Source organism: Parus major, chromosome 3 (assembly GCF_001522545.3).
Source record: "Parus major isolate Abel chromosome 3, Parus_major1.1, whole genome shotgun sequence".
Taxonomy (NCBI): domain Eukaryota; kingdom Metazoa; phylum Chordata; class Aves; order Passeriformes; family Paridae; genus Parus; species Parus major.
In genome coordinates this window covers 71387490-71408966 of record NC_031770.1, presented here as the reverse complement: position 1 = coordinate 71408966, position 21477 = coordinate 71387490, and the positions used below count along the sequence as shown (strand labels likewise).

At 38.8% G+C, this 21477-nt stretch overlaps 1 protein-coding gene across 1 annotated transcript; it reads right to left on the bottom strand.

Annotated features, from left to right (window-relative positions):
* Positions 1-3064: 3064 nt before the first annotated feature.
* LOC107201112 (endogenous retrovirus group K member 113 Gag polyprotein-like) lies at positions 3065-11305 on the bottom strand. The gene is made up of 2 exons (XM_015620305.2): positions 8690-11305; positions 3065-5209 (listed from the first exon to the last, which is right to left on the bottom strand). Exon 1 carries the CDS (start codon positions 10678-10680, stop codon positions 8734-8736), a length of 1947 nt encoding a protein of 648 aa, XP_015475791.1. The 5' UTR covers positions 10681-11305; the 3' UTR covers positions 3065-5209; positions 8690-8733.
* Positions 11306-21477: the final 10172 nt, after the last annotated feature.

Genomic DNA, 21477 nt, shown 5'->3' with positions numbered 1-21477 from the left:
ATAGAATAGAATAGAATAGAATAGAATAGAATAGAATAGAATAGAATAGAATAGAATAGAATAGAATAGAATAGAATAGAATAGAATAGAATAATTCCATTGGGAAGGACCCACAATGATCATCTCATCCAGCTGCCTGGCAAGCTCAGGGTTTACCCAAATGCAAATGTGTTTTTAAGGGCATTATCCAAATATCTCTTAAACATGGACAGTTTTGGGGCATTAAACACCCCTCTAGGAAGTCTGTTCCAGTGTGGGACCACCTTCCCAATAAAGAAATGTATCCTAATTTGCAGTTTGAACTTCCTGTGGTGCAGTTATGACTAATTCCATGTGTTTTATCTCTGGATACCAAGGAGAGGAGCTCAGCACCTCCCTCTGTGCTTCTCCTCCTCAGGAAGCTGTAGAGAGCAATGAGATTGCTCCCCAGTCTCCTTGTCTCTGAACAATACAAACCCAAAATTTCCAGCCATTCTCTAGAACAGTTCTTCTATCCGTGTCACCATCTTTTCTTGTCCCTAGCAGGATGCATTCAAGTACCCTAAATATTAAGAAAAAATATAGAATATCTTTTTAAGAAAAACACCTATTTGCATTCCTTCTGATCATGCTTTCCATGTATTTTCCCTTCAAATTAATCTATCAAATAAAAATAAAGTAGAATTCTTCATGGTGATTGAAAAGCTCTGAAAAGCTGTTGAGTGTCTTTGTCCATTTATTTCAGTGTTGTCCTTTGATGTAATGGTAGTTATAAGCTGGTTATATGGCTCTGTACAGGTTTTTCTATTTACCTCCTCATCTAGGTGCTACATCCAAACCTTTTTGTCTGACAGTGAACTCACTATTTTTATTTCAAAAAGAAAAAATAAAATTCTGGATATTCATCCATTAAAAAATCTTTGTCATTCTACCCAGAGAAAATTAATAATGAACATTTCCTTCAGCTGAACCTGAAGACCTACAATTAAATATGATAAATATATGTTTGCTTTCAAAAGCTCGGAATTTTATTTTAAAATGACTGCCAGCCTGATTCCTCAAGCATCTTATTAAAGGTAGATGCAATGTCAAGTTAATTGAACTTGTTCAGATACTTTTCCATGATCTTGTGCCAATGTTGTGAGTTTTAAATCAGGTGGTTTTTTGGTTTGTTTTTTTTTTTTTTTTTCCCCTGTGTGCTTATAGGTTTTTATAATTAGCACTTCTGCACTTCTCTCCTTTTTCTCTTTAATAATCTGCCAGGTCTAGTGGTCTACATGTCAACAACTGGACCTGTTTATTTCCCAGGGAGAGATGGAAGAAACTAATAGGCGTTGGAAAGAGACTCCTCTTCTCTTCTTTGCCTGAGGCAGATAGATTGTAGTATACAAAAAACTTGATCGTGGCAAATTCACAAAATATTTGAAACTAGAAAGTTCCTCCATATTCAAAACAGGGGTATGCACAATTTTTGTAACATACAGATATTTATATTTATAAGCAAAGATGTTCTCTGGGATGGTTTTCATTCAGTGTATTGTTAAAATATCTAAAGAGTAATCAAGACAAATAGTTAAATATATGGGAACTGATAGATCTGGATTTTTATTTAGAAAAAATATAGATAGATTACAATCCTACTATTTTGTTATGAATTTTTTTTTCCAAATCCTAGAGATAGTGAAAATATGACAATCCAAATAATTGAAGTAAACTAGGAGAAAAGGCTGTCAGTTGCTCAGACACCTATACCACAGAAACTACTTTCTGCCTCTGATATAGTCTTGAGGTTTTCTGAAAAGTTACAGAAGACTTATTATTGCTGAACTAATTCAGTTATCACTGTCTCAAATACCTCTTACAAATCCACATGCTGTCTTGTAAAACACACTATACTACGTTTGTTTCAAGGACATATAGTGAATATGATATTATTTTACTCCCAACATATTGGAAACCTTGAATTTTGACTCATGTAACTTATTGTGTCATGTGTAGACAATAGAAAATATCTATTTAAACAGAAACTGTTTCAATAACATAAATATGAATATATAAAAGTATCATAACAATTGAGTTTTCAAATTACCTGGGTTCCAGCTAAAATAATTTTATGGACTGAAGTCTCCTGAAACTAATAGACATTACACAACTAATAGACATTACAAAAGGTATTTATTTAAAAATTTATGCTCATAGATAGTTCTGAAAGAATGTTCTCCTATCTAGGGAAATTATCCATGATACACTGTAAGGAATTTTCTTGGAATAATTTTCCTCTTTCCAGGAACGAAACTTTATTTCAAATATGAACCAATACTGTTCAAAAATAATTAGTATGTTCAAAATGCTCAGTGATTACTGTGAAACCAATACTTTTTATTCCAGAAAGTTCCACCACTCTTTAACTACACATTTTTACAGCTATTACCTTTTTCTTTGAAAACAGAGGAAGCTCTTGAAAACTAACACTTTTCATACTTTTGTTACTCTACCAGATAAAAGCCTGCTGAAGGCCCCCACCACATTCTTTAATAGATTTTGTAGATAGACACATGTCATTTTGGCCAAAACCTCACTTTTTCCTTATGCTGCATCTATACAGAACAGCACCTTAAGAACGAAGTGCTTGGTTTTTTAAATTTAGTCCCTATTCTGAGTGATTAATACTAGAGTGTCGCTGTTATTGAAAAAAGAAAAAAATCCTTTTTAATATTTTCAGGAGTCAATCTTGATCCTATTCTTTGATTTAGTAGTTGCCACTACTTCTGTAACAGTATCTCTACTACCATTTCTCTTTGACAGATTACGGGAAATCATTCCTCCCCTAACATTATGTGGAATCTTGTTAATGACTATGAACTCATTAAAACAATTTTGTTTGTAGCAAGCCAATTTGCAATTCTCATCAGAAAAGCTTGTATTTTATAAACCCCCCAAATAACTACCATAGTATCAATCCACTTTTATACTTGTGCAGGATTCACCAGCTCACTAATGCCAGTGAACAGCAATGGACAATCCATTTTGCACAAAAATTGTCTTGAAGTGACATCTGTCCTTCTAGTTTTTTAGGGATTTTTTTATATTCCTCCTGCCAAACTCTAATTGTTCAGGTAATTCAGACAACAGAATTTGAACTAGACAAAAATAAAACTGGAATATTGATGCTGCTCCTTAGCCGCACCGGAGCTCTGGGCTAGCTCTGTGGTGCCACTCCGGCACAGGCAGCTGTCAGGAGTGGGGAACTGCAGGGATAAGGCGACCCCACTGTGGAACCTACAGAGCTCCGACCCCTGCTGGGCTCTGCTAGCTCAGGTGTTGTGGGTTGTGATAAAGGACAGAGGAGGCTCAATCCGCTGTACTTCCCAGGAACAAGTTTATTAGGGCAAAGGGATGAAGACAAGGGTCTGGGCTGGGACTACAGAACAGGGGAGAGAGCCCCAAGCACTTCTGTGGTCAGGGCCCAATCAGGGTTTGCGGAGGGAGGAGGGGAGGAGCTTACAATATTGGAGACCAATGGGGATACAAAGAGGGCGGGACAATAACATAGTAACCAATGACTCTTCGAGGAAGGGATGAAATACACAGAAGGAGCTGGAAGGAGAGGTGGGGTTTACAATGATGGATGGCGAGATGGGGCAGGGTGAAGACAATTGACGGGGAACTTTCAGGAAAAAGGGGAGGGGTTAACAATATTGACAACTAGGGCTAAACCATTACACAACAATGGGGGGAAACAAGAATGTGCCAACAAACTTTAACATATTCTTAATAAAATTAAATAAACGAACCGCAACATCTCCCCTTTCTTTTTCAGAAAGAGGAGGAACAGGGTGTAGGGTCAGGGGGAGCAGAGGGCACAGTCTCCTTTAAAAACCATCCTTCACAAGTGGGTGAGGGAGGAGCCAAGGAGGAGGAAGGAGGATTTAAATCAACATGGTTAACTTGTGGCGGGGTGGACAAAAGATTGGAAACTGATTGAACTAAACATCTTTGTAATATAGCAAACATAATTAATATCATAAAATGATGAAAACAATCCATAAGATTGATTTTATAATTGAAGAGAGCCATCCTGATATCCTCCAGCCAGAGAAAATGTTGGTGACCCAGTCTTCTGACTCTTGCTTGATCTGGTAGATCATGCCTCTCATTTCATTGATGGTTTGGTGGACGTTGGGGCTTTTGGAAGACAGGTTTAGGAAACATAACCCTTCAAACTCCCTGCACTCGTGGTTGTGCAGGAGCAACAAGAAATCGATGGCTGCACGATTTTGCAGTGTGGCTCGCCTGGTAATCTCCTCGTCTTCCTGGAGGTCGCTTAGCGCAGTTGACGTTAAATTTGCCTGTTTCACTACCCAACACTCAAATCGGCCTAATTCTCCCACAGCTTTGGCAGCGGCCACCCAGGGCAAAAACAACGATACTGCAGCTTGATTTAGTTTACTCCAATGAAAAATTTCAGAGTCGCAGTCTGGTCCAGATCGTCAAGACTGCGCTTTTTGATAGCCAGATTATTTTTTGTGGCCCAATTGTCAATTTGAGTCGCGTTGGGTGAGAACAGGGACAACTGGCCCAAAGTGCACGGCCCTCCTAGGAGACGAGAGGGGATGCCTGCCTATGCCTAGTCTCCACAAATTAAAAATAAACCTTTTTCCAGCTTTCAGGGTGTAGAATCAAGGGTAGAGGCCATTTTCACGTGGGCGATGTTCTGGCACCACTGTGCAACCTGAAACTGCTTATTAACTTGTATCACTTGACAATAGGGTCAGAGGAGTGGTAATTAAAATGAACACAAAAGGATGCGGGAGACGAATCAAGCAAATCAAATTCTTGTGGCTCATCGGTTGCCTTCTCTAATTTCTCCTGCCAGTCTCTCCAGAGAAGGAGAGGGTTCATAACAGGTCTCCTTACTTTGTAGGCAGGGAGGGATCAGGCAACGCTATCAGCCGGCTTTCCTTGATTAACATTCTTAACCAAAGAGGTCATAGCTTCACGAAATTCTGTGGGCTTTAGAGGGATCCCCACCAGGCAGGTAGCCATTGGATTTCCTGATGCTCCAGTGGAAAGACACAGATCATCACGGTGCAGGGTTTTTGCCAACGTCACCCAGACGTTCTGCTTGGGCTGGGGCACGATCCATGCTGCCTTCTGGGTCACCAGTAGTAGTAGTAGTAGTAGTAGTAGTAGTAGATGGTCAGGGCCTTCATTTTCAAGATGGCTTCTCCTAAAATAAAAGGAAACATATATCTGTGTAAACATATCTAGGAAAAGTAAGTCAAGACAAAAGAGGGGACTTGGGGTTTCCTCCTCCTCCTAATGGGTCCTTTATGGCAGTCTCTCAGGATGTGATACCTACTTTGTTTCTTCAGGTGGCCTGTTGGGGTGTTTTGGGGACGTAAGGTTTCATCCACCGTTGTGGGATCCACCTTAGTCCCTGCAGCAAGGAAACATAAGCGTAACCCCGCCCCCAGGTCACCAATTCAAAGGGCCCCAAGATCTTCTGGGACTCGCACCAGCACCAGAGGACGTTCTTTCAACTGGTAGCTGCTGGTGGACCGAAAATGATGGGCCACTGGAGGGTTCATTGCTCACTAGAGCAATTTAAAAAGTTGATTGTGAATAAGGCTTTGCACAGCTGATCTTGGGGCGTGCAGCCTTTCATACTCTCCTTTTGATGGACTAGGACCGCTTTGAGCGATTGGTGGGCTCGCTCCACCATGGCTTGGCCTGTGGGGGAATGGGGGATGCCTCTTTTATGTTCCACTCCCCACTCCTGCAGGAAGTCCTCCAGTTTCCTGGAGACGTATGCTGGACCATTGTCTGTTTTAATTTCTCTGGGAACCCCCAGAACAAAGAAAGCCTGCATGAGGTATTTGCAAACATGCTCGGCTTTTTCTCCTGTGTGGGCAGAGGCATAGACTGCACCAGAAAAGGTGTCAATAGAGAGGTGCACATACTTGAATTTACCAAACTCTGGGATGTGGGTGACATCCATCTGCCACACTTCACAACTCCCCAGACCTCGAGGGTTAATCCCTGAACCCAGGGATGGTATTGCTGATGACTGGCATTGTAAGCATGTGGCCACAATGGCTCTGGCTTGATCTCACCTTAGATGGAACTGACGGACCAATCCAGGCACATTCTGGTGGAACATTTGATGACTCAGCTTGGCTTGCTGGAATACATCAGGAAGCTGAGCCATTCTAACAGGGGCAGCGAGGGAATCTGCTCTCTCATTACCTTCGGCTACCAGGCCAGGAAGCTCCGTGTGTGATCGTACATGCATAACAAAGAAGGGCTGCTTTTAGTGAGAAATGGCATAGATCAATTTTGAAAGCAGCTCAAAAAGCTGAGGACTTCTTTTAACACTGCATTTTCTGCCCTTGCTATTACCCCTGCAACATAGGCCGAATCGGTTACCAAATTAACTGGTTCGGGGAACCTCTCAAAGGCTCTGACAACGGCATCCAACTCAACAACTTGTGGAGATCCTTCCACATGTTTAACATCCGTTTCCCACTGCTGAATCTTAGGATCCATCCAAGTCATTACCGACTTGTGGGAAGTTCCAGATGCGTCAGTCAAAACTGTCACAGCCTTGAGAGGTTTTTTCGGAACCATGTTAAACTTTGAGTTAAAGAATTTGTGAGCAGGGGCGTGGACCGAAACCTGTAGCTATCTAACACAATTTGGAGAGTCTCATTCTCCTGCAGCAGCTAATTAAACATTTCTTTGGTCAGTTTATTTGGGGATGCTCTGTCCCAAGACAGACTGACCGGTACCCATATGCATGTAAAATCACACCCGGACATCTCCCAAAGCCTTGTCCTAGCTTTCCTGATGAGCTGAGCCATCAACTCCTGTGGCCTGGTGATGCTTTCGGACCTTTGATGACTTAGGAAAACCCACTCTATGATCAAGAGTGGGTCCCTTGAGTCCTGGTCCCGCTGATAAATGAGCCCAAACAGGTGTGGGAGATTTCCCAAAATGATAAATTTGAAAGGTAGGTTGGGTTCACATCGATGTGCTTGCCTCTCTAGTAAAGTGTCCTGCACCTTTTCCAGGGCTTTCCATGCCTCTGGGGTCAAAGACCTGGGAGAACTCAGCTCCTTCTCCCCCTTCAGTAGTATGAAGAGGGGGGCTAGGTCCTCAGTAGTGAGGCCCAGCCAAGGCCTGACCCAGTTCAAAGTCCCACACAGGGAGTGGAGGTCTGCCAGGTTTTTTGGATTGCTGTTAATAGCCAAATTTTGAGGAACAATGGTCCTCTCAGCGATCTGTAGGCCCAGATACTTCCAGGGTGGCATCCTTTGAACTTTCTCTTCCTGGAATTGAAATCCTGCGGAGGTTAGAACTTCAACTACCAAGTCAAGCGCACGTTCAAGTAGATTGTCATGGGGGGCACACACCAGGACATCATCCATGTAATGGTGGATGATGACCTCTCCCATTTTGGCACGGACAGGAGACAGCAATGAGGAGACATACCACTGGCAAATGGTGGGCAAGTTCTTCATGCTTTGTGGCAACACTCGCCAGTAGAATCTCCTCACTGGGGCTTCTCGGTTAAGGGTGGGCACCGAGAAGGCAAACCGTGGGGCATCGTCAGGGTGTGGGGGAATTTGGAAAAAACAATCCTTTATATCAATAATAACCAATTTCCAATTTTGTGGGAGCATGATTGGGGTAGGCATCCCTGGTTGAAGAGGTCCCATATCCACAATGACTTTGTTGATTTCACGAAGGTCACGAAGGAGCCACCACTTGTCTTTCCCCGGCTTACAGATTACAAAGACCGGGGAATTCCAAGGGCTGGTTGTCTCTACTATGTTCCCCTTAACTAATTGCTCCTCTATGAATTCATTGAGCGCCTTTAATTTGTCTTTCCTTAGCAGCCACTGATCAATCCAGACCGCTGTATCAGTTGTCCTAATCTAACTTCAGGAAAGGGCACTCCAGAGTGGCCGCCTCTAAAAATTCTGAGGGGTCTTCGGGATCTCTATTTTCACCCCCCATTGGGACATGAGATCCCTCCCCCACAAGGGAACCTGATAATCTGCAACAAATGGGCATAGATTTGCCAATTGCCTATCTGGCCCCGCAATTTGTACCACACTCTTAGAGACTCTTGCCAATTGTGTGCCCCCTATACCTTGCATCTTGCCAGCCACAGGTTGCAACTCCCAATGTGACGGCCACCTCCTTTCGGGGACGATTCTCCCATCTGCTCCCGTGTCAAGCAGACCCTTCACATTTAATGATTCTGCACCCTGCTTGATGCTGCCGTCAATGATTGGTTTATTCTCACCCACCACTTCTGCCCAGTAGACGCCTGGTGCATGGTCATCTACTGGGACTTCTTCTGGGATAGGAATAAATTAGGCAATGATTTGGCCCTTTGCCAAAAAGAAAGGTGGGTGAGTGCAGCGCGCCAAGAGAATGAGGCTCTCTGATCACCTGGGAAGGTGATCAGAGAAATCTCAATCTCTGGGGGTGTGTGTTTAGTGTCCCTGATGGCAATGTACTTACATAGTGGTCCTGAGTCCATCAAAGTCCTGTCCAGTGGGTCCACAGCAACTACCTTCCAGTGCTGGGACCGGAAGAAAACGTCTTTAATAGTAATCAGATGTCGCGTCCAGATTATTGGCCATGGTTTAGTATTTTGTGCTCCCCCCTCCCCCGCGAGACCTGTCACATTTCTCACTTTGTGTGGGACAGGTTCGTGCTGCGCTCCTAATTTTTTTTTTTTTATTTGATCCTTCCTCCCAGTCCGTTCCCTGCGTTCCCCTGGCAAAGGTTAGAAGCCGAACACTCCCTTGCCAGGTGCCCCAACTGTCCACAGTGGAAACACTGCAGCTGGCTCAGTGGTGTCCGCTGTATTGCAGCTGCGGCTGGCGTCTTCCTCGGTGCCGGTGCTGGCGCTGTTTGGCTGAGTCTCACCATTGGAGCCTTTCTTGTACAAGCTTCAATAATCATTTCCAAGGTGGGAGGCGGATGGAGAGGCAAGCCGAGGATGATGTGACGGCATACTTCATTGGCGTTGTTCTTAGCCACTTCTAAAAGCAGGTTTTCCTGAAGCTCAGGTCTTTCTATTTGTCTTTCGACTTGCACTTGTAGCCTGTCAACGAACTTAACAAAAGGTTCACTGGGGAACTGTTTGATGGACAGGAAACTTGCCTGTGGTTCTTCTTCAGGCATTGCATTAAATGCTTTCTCGGCAGCCTCCGCTATCTTAACAAGAACAGACCGAGGTATGCCTCTGGCCTGTTCTTCAGGTTTGGCCCAATTCCCTTCGCCACACAGGTGATCTAAAGTGAGGGGATTGCCATCTGCGTCAACCGCAGTATCTTCACTGTGCAACAGCTCAGGAAGCATGGTCTCCAATGCCCTCTTCCACCCCTGTTTCCATAGCCTAAACTCAGCTGAGGAAAGGAGGCAGGAAAACAAATCTTTTAGGTCAGAGGGGACCGTTTCGTTTGCGGAGAAGGTAGCTTTCAGTAGACCTTTAAAATACTTGCTCCTTCTCCCAAACTCTTTCTGAGCTTTGCACAGCTCCCTCTTGGTTTGGAAGGAGAAGGGCTCCCATTCATGGTACCTCCCCCCCCTGCCACGAAAACTCTCCGGTGCAACGAAGGGAGTATCACCCAGTTCTGAGTTCTGGTTTCCAGGCCTGACACTTCTGGTTTTTTGAGCGTGGGAACCGGAAGGAGGGGCGTGGGAACCGGAAGGAGGGGCGTGGGAGCCGGAAGCCAGAAGGGGCGGGGCTGGAGGACTGACTGAGTGGGAGGGCTTAAGGGAGGAGCAACAACAGGAAGAGGTGGGGTTTGGGGGTGTGGTGATAGAATGACATGCCCCAGAGGAGGAGTTTCCTGAGGGGAAGTGGGAGGGGTCAGGGTAGGAAGAAGGGGAGGAGTTAGGGAAGAAGGGGTTGGTCAATGGGGGAAGAAAGGGATTTTGGGAAGGAGAAGCACAAGGGAGAGGTCCGACCATGTGATCCCTGCCATGTTGTGCCCTCTGGGGGCCATTTTGTGAGTCAGGGGAAGAACAGGGAAACACAGGGGAACAAGGAGAACAGGGGTACACAGGGGAACAAGGATCTTGGGATATTAACTGGGGATTTTTAACTTCATTTAACTGGGGATTAACAACCTGGGAAGCATTAAACTTTGGATTAACAACCAGGGAGACAGGGGAATGGGTAGGTGCTCTGGCAGCTTGGCCAGGGCGGCCAGGGCTGCCAGGGCTGGGGTTCTGAGGGAGACGTGGGGAGCCAGGGAGACTAGAGCCATTGCTGGTGCCCTGTGTATCACGGGATGCCCTGCAGGTCTCCCCCAACTTGGGGGCAGAGGTAGAGGTACATGGGGGTGGGGAAACTGGGGAAACTGGGGTAAACTGTCCTGGCTGCCCTTGCACTCCCCCTTTTTCAATTAATGAGGACCTAATCAGAACAAAAAGTGGTATTAATTTAGAAGCAGTTTTGTCCCCTTGATTAACTAAAATTGTCAATTTACCTCCGACTGTATTCCAAAAGTTGACAGAACAAATGTTTTCCAAGGACACATGGGGGTAGTGCAAGAACAGCCACCTCACAAACCTCCTAACCAAACCCTTAGAAAACGTTTTCCCTCCCCACACAAGGATTCCCACAACTTGGAAATAAATCCCCCTTTGCTGAGCTGACAACTTTGCGCCCATTTTCAACACTTAACAATTTGGCTCAGCAATCCTACCACCCCTCCGCAGCAAACGGGAACTTAAAAGAACGAAAGATAAGAGACTGGAACCCAAAACAAGAAACTTCCCCTGGGGAACTCACCACACCAGGTCCAGATGGGGTGCTGCAAGGGATGTTCACCACCCCGAGGCAATCCTCTGCGCGAAGAGGGGTGCCACCTCGATCCCCGGGAGCGCCACCAGACAAAAATTGGTCTGCTCCCACCGGGGTAGTCGCTGCCCGAAAGTCCAAATGATGGGTGCCTGTTCAATTCCTCCGTGAGGTCTCCAGGCAAAAAGCCCCCACACTGGGCACCAACTGACACTGCTCCTTAGCCACACCGGAGCTCTGGGCTAGCTCTGTGGTGCCACTCCGGCACAGGCAGCTGTCAGGAGTGGGGAGCCACAGGGGAAAGGCGACCCCACTGTGGAACCTACAGAGCTCCGACCCCTGCTGGGCTCTGCTAGCTCAGGCGTCGTGGGTTGTGATAAAGGACAGAGGAGGCTCAATCCGCTGTACTTCCCAGGAACAAGTTTATTAGGGCAAAGGGATGAAGACAAGGGTCCGGGCTGGGACTACAGAACAGGAGAGAGAGCCTCAAGCACTTCTGTGGTCAGGGGTGGGCACAATCCAGGGTCCAATCAGGGTTTGCGGAGGGAGGAGTGAGGGGAGTAGCTTACAATATTGGAGACCAATGGGGATACAAAGAGGGCGGGACAATAACATAGTAACCAATGACTCTTCGAGGAAGGGATGAAATACACAGAAGGAGCTGGAAGGAGAGGCGGGGTTTACAATGATGGATGGCGAGATGGGGCAGGGTGAAGACAACTGACGGGGAACTTTCAGGAAAAAGGGGAGGGGTTAACAATATTGACAACTAGGGCTAAACCATTACACAACAATGGGGGGAAACAAGAATGTGCCAACAAACTTTAACATATTCTTAATAAAATTAAATAAACGAACCGCAACAGAATATTTTTATAGGGAAGACAAGTTGTATTAATTTTTATAAATTGTTTTTAATATTTTCTATGTCACATGTATTGAATAATAGTGTCTGCCTGCATTATGGTGCTAGTGAAAATAATTTGACATAGTAATCAATACCTGAATGTGAAACATTGGCATTGGGGAGAATAAAAGAAAGTATAATGTTTTAGTACTACTATGAAGTACTAGTATGAAGTTTTAGTCTACTATTACATTAATCTATTTAGTAGTAGTTATTCTAGTTATTTATAATTTTGACCTTAAAGTTACTTCCTTTTTCTCTTTTGAGTCTTTTACTTGACAAACTGTAGTAAAGTAAATACACTAAGTGATGTCCCATAACTAATATATTTGGAACTTAAAGGAAGAGTAATGTTCTCCAAAAACCCCTAAAGAAAAGAGAAAGGGAATCTAATGGATAGCATTTTAATCTTGTAGTGACAAATATCTCATTTGGTGATTCATTTTGTAACACCTATATTGAGTGGACTCACCAAAACACTGTGAAAGACTTCTTAACACAGTAAGATATGAAAACATAAATAGAATAATTATTTCAGTTTCATTATTTCTGCTACTTAGGAAAGAAATCTTTTAGGTTTTTTTTTTTTTTTTTTTTTTTTGTAAACAGGTCATGGGTATTTCTATTGTCATCCATATTAATTTTGAACAATTTCCTACTGAGTGAGAAGCCACACAAACTGTATTTTAGGGTACAGTTTAATTTATAATAGATATAATATTAATATATATTATATAGTGTATATAATACAATAAATATAATATTATATTATTAAATATAATATATAATTACATGTCATAAAATATGTAATTATAATATTATATCATTACATTATAATTTTATAATTATATATTATAGATTACAGATTATAGATAATATATATAAAATATATTTGAATTATAAGAAATGTCAGAATGCAAAATAGAAATTAGAAGAAGCCAAAATTAAGATGTGTCACAACAGAAAAATATACTGGATACTGAGTGGGGAAAATTGTTCAGGTCTAACTTGCATTCTAACATTTTTTTTTCTTTTATAACTTTAAACAATTTCATATCAATTATTAATGATGGGTCTGAGGTCCCCTTAATCTAGTCTGTATAAACTGCTCTATTATGAAGCTGCTTTTAATATCTTAAAAAATCTTGCTTGCTTGTGGCACTGTATAGCAATTTCAGCCGAGCAGAACTTATGTGGCAGGTCATCAGGAGCAGCAGAATTTCTTCATAAGCTTGAATTTGGAGTATGGGTCCTTCAAATGTTCCCTATTGATATAATTTTCATCAAGTATGAACAGAAGACGATTAGGAAAAAGCAGAAATATGTTTAAGTACCCATAGCACCCAAACCTTAAGCTTTATAGCAAAGGGAGAATCACTGGGAGATGATAGCACCATACAATACTTTCTAAAAGCAAAATATGACACTCTACTTATTATTCCCATTTTTAAGCCAAGCTCTGTAATCAGAATGTTACATAGGAAGTTATATTTTTTTCAATATTTTAATACCATGAAGACTTTCTTTTTCGATTTTTGACTTAAATTTTGAAATTGTGCCAGCAATTTACCTAGTACTGTCTCTTTTACTGGAAGCATATGCACATGCACACGTAACCATATAATCCCCAAAGCATCTCTATCCTAATGGTGAATTTGGAGTGCCAATGGACTGGCACAGAGGTCAGTGAGCATTGCCTCTAAAAACAATGACCTATGAAGGTTTTGGCTAGCTTAGAGACTGCGGCTTGGCTGATTCATACTTCCAGTTGCACATGGCTGTTGTGAAAATGAAAAGATCAAATTCTATTCTTAACTTTTTCCTGTATACAGTTTGGTATTTTCATTACAGTTTTCATTACATATTTTCATTACAATTTAAATCTTATGCACTGTTTTCTGTAAAATAAAAATTTTAGAATGTCATCACACTATTAACTACTTATAGAATAATAAAGAATTGTAAATCTATTCAATCAGGATGAATGAGTGATCTTTATTTCTACCTCAAAATATATTTTGTTATTTTTAAAGATTAATTTTTAGTAAAGGATTTCTCTTGTCATTTATTTAGCTTCTGGCAAGCTTCAATTTATTGATTTCAGTTTTCTCTTTAATTAAATGACTCTTGATGATTATGTCAACATCCATCAATGGACTTCATCAAAAACTATTCTGGTTTTCAATAGTGTCTTATTTTGAGCTATTGCTTGAGTTCTTAAATAAGGAAACTAATCAGGTCTGCATGAGAAAAAAAAAGCTGTTGATTCAATAATTACAGCTTTCAAAAGAGAATAAATATCATCCTAAAATGATGCATCCTATTGGTAAATTATGCTGACAATACCCCTAAAGAAACAGCTGAGAGGTGCCAATCAGATTTGCAAAACATTTTTATTTACCTCCTCAGCACTCTGTCTCTTGGGAGTCCACAACATTGACTTGGACGCATCAAATGTAAAATTTGGTTCTGTGTTGTAACAAATTACTTTTCTTTCAAACTCACCAAAAATGTTTTGTCAAGCAATTTTTTTTTTAACTGCGTTCTCATAATTCAAAAATATCTTTGCTATCATGTGATCCTAGGGGGCCCTGCTTGAGCAGGGAATTTGGACCACATGACTTCCAGTGGTTCATTCCAACCTTACTGATTCTGTGAATCTGTAAAATTATGTACACAGTTTGGGTTGTTATCTTATTAATGACACAAAAAATAAGTGGGGTTTAATTTAATAAAATCATTGTAACTTAAGTTTGGATTGTTCAACTTCTAAGTTAAGATAATAAATGTGGAAAAAAGTTCCTTATTTTGGTCTCTAGTTCCCCTAAAAATAGGCAATGTCAGGAACACATGTGGGATGAAAATTACAAGAAAGAAAGCACAAATAGCTAAGGAGAAAATAGACAAATAAGAAAACCTGATGGGAGGCATTGAAAAATACTTTATAAATATATTTTTAATGATTTAGAAAGTCCTAAAATATCATTTCAAAGATAAATCAGTCAAAAGGATGAACATTTAAAACATGACAGTAAAACAGATTAATATGATTAAGAATTAAGGCCTAATACTCTAAATTTGTTTGTCCAGCTTCATTTTAAAAAGCAAACTAAATATATTCACATCCTTTCTTCATGAGATCTGGGAGGGAAAAAACCACAAGTGATAGTTCCCTTCTTCATCCTTATTATTTCTTCTTTCTCTTTCCCTCAGCAACGGCCTTCTTTTTGTTTTGTACTTGTTTAATTTTTTTTTTCTGTATACAGAATACAACTTTATCAGTAAAAAACACCTTTGAAAAATGACTGAATTATATATATGAACAACAATACTTTTCAAAGATCTATGCTTTTATTTTTGAGATGGAAGCTAAAGGGCCTAACAGCCCTTGAAATTCTTCTCCAAAAGTAGAATTGTACTTGTTAACTCTAAAATATACTGTGTGTTAAGGCAGTTTTAAACCTTTCAGTGTTAGTGACTATGAATATTGATCAAAAGACAATTACTTTTTGATGCCTAGCGGCTTGCAGGCATTTTTACACTACATTTGATTTTTTTTTTCATAGAGAACCAGATTGTTCCTTCAGGTTTAAGACAGACTGAGTCAAATTTTAGGGATTAATATTAAGAGGTAGGGTTTCATTTCCAGCATAATATGGCAATAACTTTGAATGCAATAGAGTTGTTAGAGATTTTCTTTCTAAACAGAATATAATGGAAGATGTAAAAATGATAGGCCAAGTCAGGTGTTAGGCAATTACTGCAAATGACAGATCAATAAGAATAAAGTTCTGCTCAGTGTCTGCCTTGTGCAGCAAAATGTGCAAGAGGGAGACTCCTCCAAGCAGGAGAGAAATATAAAGCTTTCCCAGCAAAAAAGAAATGCAATGCTTTAGCTGGGCCATAAGCTCTTGTGAGCTATTTGTTAGCCCTGTAAAAAGTTTGAGAATGCTCAAAAACTTTATGATCATCAAAAAAAAAAATACATGGATTGTTGAGTTATGTCCTCCTGCATGATAAAACCATGTTTTACTGGCAGTAATTGAAAATACATGTTTTTTACCACCTCAGAAATAGTATTTTCCCTTTTGGCTAAACATCAAAAAAGCTTGAGGTCTGGATTGTTCTTATGTATGAGATTAACCCGTGTATCATTTCCTAAATCAGAAGACCATATTTAAAGTAAAAAAGGATGAAAAAAATTAAGCAAATAAAATCAATGTGTTAAAATATTCCAAATACATTTGACTAGATTTTCCCATACATTAACTTTGGTCATAGATTTGCTAAAGAAAACCTATTAGCAAAGTGAAAGGCATTAACCTCTTTTGCCTTTTACTGTGACAGATGAAAATACATTTATCAAGAAGCACTGTCCTCTAAACTCTCATGCTTGATGCTCCTACTCGCAATGCACACTCCTTCATTAAACTTTACATCTTTCAGCCGTACAACTCATTCTTGAACTTCAGCAAATCCTTGACATAAATCATCAAAAGGATGACACTGTCTGCATTTGCATCAGTCTTTCAAGAAACTCCTTAACAAGAGGACTTTGACCCAGTTTTCAAGCTTTATTCTAAGTTATCATATGAAAATGCATAAAGGCTATCACCATGAGACAAGTGAAATGCATAAAACACCATAATGACCATTAGTACCAGAACTGAAGTGTCTTGATATTTTGTAAAATAATATACCATTTAAAAACTTAATATTCTATACAAGCCCAAGAAAATGTCTGAACAAATAGCAGTGTTATATATTGTTCCACAGAAAATCAGCATGTGCATTAATCAATGATATATTCAGTACATTATTAAAAAAATGGAAATAAATGTTTTTATTAGAGCTGTCTCTAAAGCTATTTTAAAGTCATATCATGCAACTACAAACACGACAGTGGTATGACAAACAAACAAAGACTCTCACATGATTTTTGCAAGTGTAGTCTTTCATTTGGTCATGAGAGATTTAAATAACTTAGGGGAATTTTACAGACAATGAATTTAGGATCAGAAAAAAAATATATGGGATACGGTATTTAAATGTTTTTCCCTTTGTAAGCCTTGGATTTCTTGGTGCTTGATGTAGAGATAGTGTATCATATTTTGGCATTCAAAAATACAACTGAAATCTCTACAAAAGGAGTTTAATTTGGATGTAGCAAAGTATAATTACAAATTTCAAGAGTTTCTAGTTTTGAAAAAAAATCAACACAAAAACATATGGGTTGAATAAAGAATAGAACATTAAACTTCATAACAATCAATAAACTTTTTAGAAGTGTCTTTCTAAAATTTTCCCCTAAAGCATATTTCCCTACACTAAAATATTTGACTAAACAAAACAATTAACCTTTCTTTTCTAGAAAGTGTCAGAATTAGTCTTTTATATCCTTATTCAGGCACTTAAAGAAGTAATAGGATTTCCATTCATGCTGAGTACTCATTAAATAGGAATTGCCAGAATCCAGCAGCAGCTCAGTTAACCACCAGTTAAGAATGTTTAGAGCCATTTAAGTTATTTTTGCCATTCAGCTTTACCTAAGGGGAAAAAAAATCACATAGGATACTAGACAAAGCAGGGAAAAAGTGATCTTGCTTATGAGTTCTATATTAAACATTTATGACTAGGGAAATATTTTTGTTATTGATACAGTGATTTTAAAATGGATCCAGAATCAGTGTTTATGTTTAGTTATCAACATGATAGCTGTGTCACACTCTTAAGCCTGAAGATTTCTAAAGGCATATTGTTTCATCAAATAAATGACCTGAACAAGTTATGCAACTCAAAAAGAATAGAGGCAAAGTTTTACAGTTGTGTTACAATCAGAACTGGAAGGTTTGAAAATTAGGAAATACACAACAATCCACCCCGCACCAATTTAGTCTACAAAGTCAAGCAAGTATGTCCACACACTAACTGTGAAATTGCATATCTTTGTTATGGGATTAAAAAGATGACTATTTTTCAAAAACAAGATTGAATCTCAGGAACAAAAAGGAGTCATTTGATTTTATAACAACTCAACCCTTATATCCCCTTTTTTAAAATTTTTCTTTTGTTACTGTAGTCTGTGGCACTGTATTTCCAAGTTTTATCCCAGGTTTTATTGCATTTATCATGACTAAAATCATGCTGTTCAGAAAAGCACGTTATCCTATAGAGAATGAGTAATTTGTAGTGAGAAGCCAGATTTCACTAGGTTCCTGAAACTATTAAGTATCCAGGGCTGTTCACAAATATATAGAGATGTTCAGTACATATTTTTTTCTGTTGGAAAATAGTAAAAAGAATAACTTCTGTTCAGAATGTATCTGTCTTTATGACAGGAGAAGACCAAAGCAATTTGTTTCATTAGCCTACTTGTCTTCCCCCATTTGATGCAGTTCTTGTGTCTAGTTTAACAGTTAAACTTCTCTTGCTGACAACTTTAAGTTGTCCTACATTATGCAAGGAATCAGCATCTATCAAGGCTAAAAGGAGGGATATGTTGAATCTAGGATAATTATCTGGGATACAGAGTTAGTTTTTGAAACTTTATAACATAATTATATTAATTCTTTTTGCAGCTGAAACTATATATAAATTCCTATATTACCACAGAAGCAAGTCCTGGAGGATTAAATTAAAAACAAAAATATGCAGACACCTCTAAACATCACATAATTCTTCTTTATTGTTAACACCATTTTCATGTGTACAGGAAACACTGTTTTAGAAAATTTTAAGACTTTCAATGAGAAGGGTTCAAAAGTTGCTGGGTCACAGATAAAAGGGTCACAGATAAAGAGGGAAAGGAATTACTCTCAACAATAAAGTGAATAATTCTTGGGAAATTATATAATTCTAGAAAAACATCTGTGTTTGATAGTTCTCCATAGTTCTCCATCAATGAGCTCTTTGCTGATAGGAATTTACATTTCCTAGACCTCCTTTTCTGTTGCTTAGGCAACTCTTGTGAAAGCTATTACAGGCCCAGGCTTCCTCCAGTCCAGCTGCTGAAACACCAGGAAACTGGGAGTCTCTGTCTATTAGAGATAATAGACCTAGATTTGATAGGATTTGTTAGATTATTGGAAGAATGAAGAGGATAATATTTGTGCTGTGGAAAGCAGTTGGACAGTAATTGGAAGTAAGAATATCAGGAGGACCAAAGATAAGAAATGGAGTGGAATTGGGCAAATTAAATACATAACAGGTTTATATTTTGGTACTTACTATGTAATTTTTTATAATTTTCTTCTTTGCCTTTTCAGTACAAAGTCAAACATTTGGCTTTCACTGTACTTATAAAGGCAAATTTTGCATTTGTCTAGCTGAGGCCATGCCATTAAAATGTGAAATAATGTAAACATACCATAAAAAAAAGTAAAAATAACTGTCTGGGTTTTTTTCCTCACAGTTCCTTGGAGGTTTTCTCTCCAGATACCACAAGTGGGAATTCATGGAAGAGCATGAAAAATGAAGAGAGATTTTTTTTTTTAATATAGACACTTCTTTGTTTTTTGGGGTTTTTTTGTTCGTTGTTGTTGTTGTTTTGGGTTTTATTTGTAATTCTTATCAATTGGGGAATAATGAATGAATATTTAGAAGATAGTCCTTCCATTTCAAAAATTGTATATTTCTATTCTGGTACCTACTGTGGATACATATATGATATGTATAAATAAGCCTAGGATAGCAGCAATTTTAAGATGATCTGAATTGTAGTCATTTGTCAGTGAGGTTTGTGTTTATTTTTTACTCATAGGGATTCAACAATGTAACTATCTGTCACCAAGAGAAAGATTAAATAAGAAGCCTCTCCAAAGAATCTAAAAATAATTTATTCACAGTGGATGAAACTGGTGACAAATTTCCCTTTTCTTTACTCTGGGATTTTACATTATTTTAGAGTCTACATATTGCTGTTAATTTTAATATTAGGTAGAAAATTAAATCAGTATTTCACATTGATTTTTCCAAAAGCTTTATTTTTTCATCAATAAACAGAAGACTCCCTTATGTTACAGTTTGACCAGTGTCATAATATATTTAATTCAGGGATGACTACGTATGTGATTTGCTCTGCCTGCAGTAAATCTGGCTGCATTGAATGTTGCACTGCCACAATTTCAGTAGTGAAACCCAAAGCACACCATTTAATTCTGTCTCTCATAACCATGCATCATTGCTGTTACCTGTCACTGAAGAGTCACAATCCCCTCTTGTTTTTTACTATATGGCAAAATTTCAAATATAAAGAATACAAAGACATTTTGACATGTTGTCTTTATAAAAGATTGGTTTCCCCGTGAATTTCTGCTGAAATAGACAGCTTTAGTAAATTATTCAAACCTTCAAAACAATACAGATCTCAATCTTATGAGGTTTGCTCACAGGAGTCTTGACTAAAATATATCTGTTAATGAAGTGGTGAAAAGAATTTCCAGATAGTCTGATAGGAATTTCTGTCACGTTACCATAACCTTTTCATATTTTACTGTAGTTTCTTTTAATATGGATAGTATGGACTTTATTCTGGTGCTTAGGTAAACAGGAAAAAGGCTTTAGATTTATACGTATGTTAAGTACAAGGATGCACAAGGATATATGTATACACATGTACACTGCATCGTAGATATGCTAAAATGTAGGACTTAATGAATTAACCTGAAACAGACAATCATTATGCTTGTTGTGATTTTTTTGTGATCAATCACATTTTGATTTATAAGTCACTAACAAATTTAATTTGAAAACAGTAAGTTTGGAAGGACAGCACAAAGTTTACTATTTGACTATTACTATTACTATTTGACAAAGTTTTGATTATAATTTAATTTTGATTGAAATGGATTTATATATGGTAACTGACATTAATTAGGTAAATTTTGATTTCAATTTAATCTCATGATCAGGAAGAGAACTCAAGGTACAAGACACAAGAAAATGGGGAGATGTAGAAAAATGAAAACAGGTAGTAAATACTTTAAAGTCGAGGGAAAGGTTTGACTGTCTTCTCATTGATTTGAGTATATATCATGGTAACTATGAAAAGACATCACAGCATGTTTGTAAAGCCTACAAGGATCAGAGCAGAAGCAGAACCAAGTGTTTTTATGAATATCTATTCATAAATTGTCCCTGAGAGCTTTTTCAGTTTGTAGATTAGATTTAAATTTTGCCTCTATTTACACCCTTTAAAACTTTTTTATTCCAGCAGATTTCACTATTGTATTCAACATATAAGAAGTGTTATTATTGTCAAGACTCTTTACTAGGAGAAGTATTACTGGTAAATATTCTCACTACACTAATTTTGTAAAATTACATTTATTTACAATATCTCCTTTCACAACTTATTGATCCAACACATCATCAGGATCATTAAGATTTTTTTAAAAACTAACTTTTAAGCAAAAAACTTAGCATATACTTTTTCTAAGTAGATAAATACAGGAATATACTGACTAGAATAGAATAGAATAGAATAGAATAGAATAGAATAGAATAGAATAGAATATTTATATTGAAAGGTATTGGGATTTTAAGAGAGATGGGACCACTGGGAGACATCTTAAAACATGATTTATTACTCTTCTTCTACAGTCTCATGAAGGAATGAGAACATCTCCACCATGTTTGCCAGAAATTCATGGTCTGTGGTCACAAGACCACAGATTACTAGGTCTCTTGAAGGTTAATTAGCCAATAAAATACTGCAAAGAATGTTTAAATGTTAAAATAAACAAAGTATGTTTATACTTTT

What these genes read in the sequence shown, in the direction of transcription:
- LOC107201112 (XM_015620305.2), bottom strand. Translation starts at nt 10,680, where the DNA reads ATGGGCGCAAAGTTGTCAGCTCAGCAAAGGGGGATTTATTTCCAAGTT.